Source organism: Puntigrus tetrazona, unplaced genomic scaffold (genome assembly GCF_018831695.1).
Source record: "Puntigrus tetrazona isolate hp1 unplaced genomic scaffold, ASM1883169v1 S000000223, whole genome shotgun sequence".
NCBI lineage: Eukaryota > Metazoa > Chordata > Actinopteri > Cypriniformes > Cyprinidae > Puntigrus > Puntigrus tetrazona.
The window spans coordinates 920001-925113 of record NW_025047891.1 but is presented as its reverse complement, the minus strand read 5'-3'; the positions used below and the strand labels follow the sequence as shown (position 1 = coordinate 925113).

At 46.7% G+C, this 5113-nt stretch overlaps 1 protein-coding gene across 3 annotated transcripts in view; it reads left to right on the top strand.

Moving 5' to 3' along the window:
- Nucleotides 1–853: 853 nt before the first annotated feature.
- mtpn (myotrophin) overlaps nt 854–5113 on the top strand; it is a 12357-nt gene continuing 8097 nt past the window's right edge. For 2 of the 3 annotated variants that reach the window (XR_006248601.1, XM_043230799.1), the window contains exons 1-2: nt 855–1011; nt 1239–1315. Coding sequence is in view for 2 of the 3 variants with exons in the window: in XM_043230799.1 (XP_043086734.1) it covers nt 1244–1315 (72 nt within the window). In the remaining variant the exon portion in view is untranslated. Of the gene's footprint in view, nt 1012–1238; nt 1316–5113 lie in introns of all 3 variants that reach the window. The other variant, XM_043230800.1, reaches the window with a different exon arrangement.

The following is a 5113-nucleotide window of genomic DNA, read 5'->3' as shown; positions in this document are numbered from 1 at the left end:
CGACTTTCAAGTTATTGCCAGTAACGTTAACTGAATGTTCATTTAACATGATCTGGTCTTTAATAATGTTCTCAAAGCATTAACATTAACATTAATTATTTATAGTTTGTTCGTGGAACATTTTTGCTGGACGTTCATCTAATGCTTTTAAAATGTGACTCAGAACATTTAAAGAAATATATATTTTTTAAACATGGTTTGGAAAGCTAAGAAATAATGTAATTTAACAGGTATAAAGTTTCTCTTGTTATTTATAATTTACAGATAATAAAGCACATATCAACACATGTGAGGGGAAAAAAATTACATCCCAATATATATGTAAAGCTGCAATAATACCACTACACAGACAGCTTATTATTTATGTAAATGAACAGATTTAATAGTCGATTATATTAACCTGTCAGCATTTCCCATCATTATATCTGTCTAAATGGCAAATCCTTCTCCTCATCAGAACACAAACCGACTTTCACTGGTTTGATCATTTAATCTCTGCCACCAGCACATTCATATTTTTCAAACTGACCTTAAACATTAATAACTCCCATCTTAACCATCTTTCAAATTAATATATACTGTTGGTTGAATTCTATTTCTGTCCTATATTTGTTTGTATATTTATTGAGCTTAACGTGATTTATATACAGTATACTCACCTAACGTATTGAGTGAAACTCTTATTTTGAAATGACGCAGGCCAAGTTTACGCCTTTTGATTTATTACAGTTTTATTAATTTCTGTTATAATATTTCACGGCGCACTATTGTCGTCTTAATGTGTTCGCTGCCGGTTCATTCCGTGTGTTGTAATTTTACCTTACATGTAACGTACAGTTGTATCGAGCCAGATCTGAGGTGGTGGGTGTGGACGGGGACTCTTATTCTGAAGTGTCTGCGGGCGCTAGTCTGATAGCGGAAGTTCGTGCCGCTGGTAGCTGCAGTTCAGGCGGATCCCGTCAGTGTCTGATCACAAACTTTCTGTCAAACCCGAAAAACACCCGGAACCCGGTAAGTGGTCCGCCGAGATGCTTCCCACACCCGTTAAACAGTCGAGGGAATGAAATAACACCCGCAGCGCAGGCGCGGGACTGTTTACTAGCGCAGGCCTATAATACAGTCTCTCTCTCTCTCTCTCTCTCTCTCTCTCTCTCTCTCTCTCTCCCTCTCTCTCTCTCTCTCTCTCTCTCTCTCTCTCTCTCTCTCTCTCTCTCTCTCTCTCTCTCTCTGTGTTTCAGGTGACATGGGGGATAAGGAGTTGATGTGGGCCCTGAAGAATGGAGATATGGATGAGGTGAAGGCTCTGCTGGTGAAGGTGAGAAACACACACACACACACACACACACACACACACACACACACACACACTTCATGTCATCACATATATTAACAAACGAGTCCAAACAGGTCTGACAGCTCGTGAAGGTTCATAGACCCTTACAGTAGAGTTGTGAGAGGATACGGTGCTGTTTAATGTATATCTTGTCTCTGACTGATTCTTTTAGTCACATACTGAGGCACTGCCTTGGTGACAAAACTAAAAGCTGGCCATGAGCATGGAGTGTTCCAGAAAGCTGTGTAATGTCCTGGTGTCTAGCTGTAAAAGCAACAGGCCAATGTTTTCTAGAATATTCTCCATCTGGGCCGGGTTTGATTCAGTAAAACAACAGGTGGCTTGTTATTAAAGTCAACACGAAATGCTTCACAACCAGATTTACGTGAAGTATTTCTCTGAAAAATAATAGTATAAACACCGAGTACTCTGTGTGTTTTGGTCTTCATTTATTTATTTAGTTTATTATTTTTTTAGTTAGTTTTCCTCCAGTGTTAGCCAGAAATAATTGATGAAGTTTACTAAGATGGAAAACATAATAAATATGGCACTTTTGATAATGTTGAAGCAACAGGTGTCTGTTTTCTAGATGATGTTCTGTTTGAAGCAGCAGGTTGTATGTTATTAAAGTCAGCACAAAACATGCTTCATAATGCATTTGGTTTCAGTAATATAATGTACTTACTAGGCCACTAGTGCTCCAACTACTAACTAGCTACTATAAAATAGCTGACTATTTTGTGTGTGTGTGTGCACTTTAGTTTTTGTAGTTCTTCTCTTTTTAAAGTCACTTTTGCTCCTGAAGCTTTGTCCAATAGGAAGATAGGAACTGGTGATGTCATCAGAGACAGAAAGTTGTTTCATGAGTCAAAGCACGAATGCACTTTTCAACGACGGATCATGAAGACAAAAGTTCTACGACGACTTGAACACATCGTAGTGATTTAAGTCAGTTCAGCTCGTCCAAAAACATCGGCCAGGCTCATTTTTGGTAACTTTAAAATCGCAGGTGGGTGTTTTTCGAGGACGTTTATCTCCAAAGTGGCATCAGTCAGTACGCCGTTGTTTTTCTGATGATAGGACGCTTTTCCTTGGCCTTTGCCGTTAAGTAAAGAGCGTGGTATATAAACACAGTAATCATGAAGGACCCTGGTGTTCTAGTAATAGGTTTGCTCTGTGCTGTCCTTGTTAACGGTTTAAAGACGTTCAGCTAATGCTCTGCACAGAAGATCATCTGTTAAAGTGTGTATCCTGTGTCACAATATCACCTTGTGTAACTATATATACACACACACACACACAGACCCCTGATGAGTGTGTGTGCTGAATAAATGGTGTCCTCCTGCTCCTCTGATATAAGGGTGTGTGTGTGTGTGTATGCATGTAGTGTGTGTGTGTGTAGTGTGTGTGTAGTGTGTGTGTGTAGTGTGTGTGTGTGTGTGTGTGTGTGTGTGTGTGTGTGTGTGTGTGTGTGTGTGTATGCATGTAGTGTTGTGTGCGTGTAGTGTGTGTGTAGTGTGTGTGTGTAGTGTGCATGCGTGTGTGTATGCGTGTAGTGCGCGTGTGTGTATGCGTGTAGTGCGCGTGTGTGTATGCGTGTAGTGTGCGTGTGTGTATGCGTGTAGTGTGCGTGTGTGTGCGTGTAGTGTGCGTGTGTGTATGCGTGTAGTGGGCGTGTGTATGCGTGTAGTGTGCGTGTGTATGCGTGTAGTGTGCGCGTGTGTGTGTGCGTGTGTGTGTATGCGTGTAGTGCGTGCGCGTGTGTGTATGCGTGTAGTGTGTGTGGCGCGTGTAGTGTGTGTGTGTATGCGTGTAGTGTGTGTGTAGTGCGCGTGTGTGTATGCGTGTAGTGCGTGTGTGGGCGTGTGTGGCGTGTAGTGGCGTGTGTGTATGCGTGTAGTGCGCGTGTGTGTATGCGTGTAGTGTGCGTGTGTGTATGCGTGTGTGTGTAGTGTGTGTGCGTGTAGTGTGCGTGTGTAGTGTGCGTAGTGTGTATGCGTGTGCGTGTGTGCGTGCGTGTGCGCGTGCGTGTGTGTAGCGTGCGTGTGTGTGCGTGTGTGTGTGCGTGTAGTGTAGTGTGCGCGTGCGTGTGTGTAGTGCGCGTGTGTGTATGCGTGTGTGTGGTGTGTGTGTATGCGCGTGTGCGTGTAGTGCTATGTGTGTATGCGTGTAGTGTGCGTGTGTGTGTGTGCGTGTGTATGCGTGTGTGCGTGTGTGTGTGCGTGTGCGTGTGTGTAGTGCGTGTAGTGCGTGTGTGTGTGCGTGTAGTGCGTGTGTGTGTATGCGTGTAGTGTGTGTGTGTGTGCGTGTGTGCGTGTAGTGCGTGTGTGCGTGTGTGTGCGTGTGTAGTGCGCGTGTGTATGCGTGTAGTGCGTGTGTGTGTGTAGCGTGTAGTGCGTGTGTGTGTGCGTGCGTGCGTGTGTGTGTAGTGCGTGTAGTGCGCGTGTGTGTGTGCGTGTAGTGTGCGTGTGTGCGTGTAGTGCGCGTGTAGTGCGCGTGTGTGTATGCGTGTAGTGCGCGTGTGTGTATGCGTGTAGTGTGCGTGTAGTGTGCGTGTAGCGCGTGTGTATGCGTGTGTGTATGCGTGTGTGTGCGTGTGTGCGTGTGCGTGTAGTGTGCGCGTGTGTATGCGTGTAGTGCGCGTGTGTGTGCGTGTGTGCGTGTGTGTAGCGTGTAAGCGTGTGTGTGTGTGTAGCGCGTGTGTGTATGCGTGTAGTGTGGCGTGTGTGTATGTGCGTGTAGTGTGTGTGTAGTGTGTGCGTGTAGTGCGCGTGTGTGTGTATGCGTGTAGTGCGCGTGTGTGTATGCGTGTAGTGTGCGTGTAGTGTGCGTGTAGTGCGGCGTGTGTGTATGCGTGTAGTGTGCGTGTGTGTATGCGTGTAGTGCGCGTGCGTGTGTGTATGCGTGTGCGCGTGCGTGTATGCGTGTAGTGTAGTGTGTGCGCGTGTGTGTATGCGTGTAGTGCGTGCGTGTATGCGTGTAGTGCGTGCGCGTGCGTGTAGTGCGTGTAGTGTGCGTGTGTGTATGCGTGTAGTGTGCGTGCGTGTATGCGTGTAGTGTGCGTGTGTGTATGCGTGTAGTGTGCGCGTGCGTGTATGCGTGTAGTGCGTGCGTGTGTATGCGTGTAGTGGGCGTGTAGTGCGCGTGTGTATGCGTGTAGTGCGTGTGTATGCGTGTAGTGCGCGTGTGCGTGCGCGCAGTGTATGCGCGTGCGTGCGCGTGTGTGCGCGTGCGTGTATGCGTGTAGTGCGCGTGTGTGTATGCGTGTAGTGCGCGTGTATGCGTGTAGTGTGCGTGCGTGTATGCGTGTAGTGTGCGTGTGTATGTGTAGTGTGTGTGTGTGTATGCGTGTAGTGTGCGTGTAGTGTGTGTGTAGTGTGCGTAGTGTGTGTGTATGCGTGTATGTAGTGTGCGTGTGTGTATGTGTGTGTGCGTGTGTGTATGCGTGTAGTGTGTGTGTGTATGCGTGTAGTGCGTGTAGTGCGTGTGTGTGTGCGTGTGTGTGTGTGTGTGCGTGTAGTGTGCGTGTGTGTGCGTGTGTGTGTGTGTGTGTGTGCGTATGCGTGTGTGTGTGCGTGTGTGTGTGCGTGTGTGTGTGTGTGTGTAGTGTGTGTGTGTGTGTGCGTGTAGTGTGTATGTGTGTGTGTAGTGTGTGTGTGTGTGTGTGTGTGTGTGTGTGTGTGTGTGTGTGTGTGTGTGTGTGTGCGTGTGTGTGTGTGTGTGTGTAGTGTGTGTGTGTAGTGTGTGTGTGTGTGTGTGTGTGTGTGCGTGTGCGCGCTT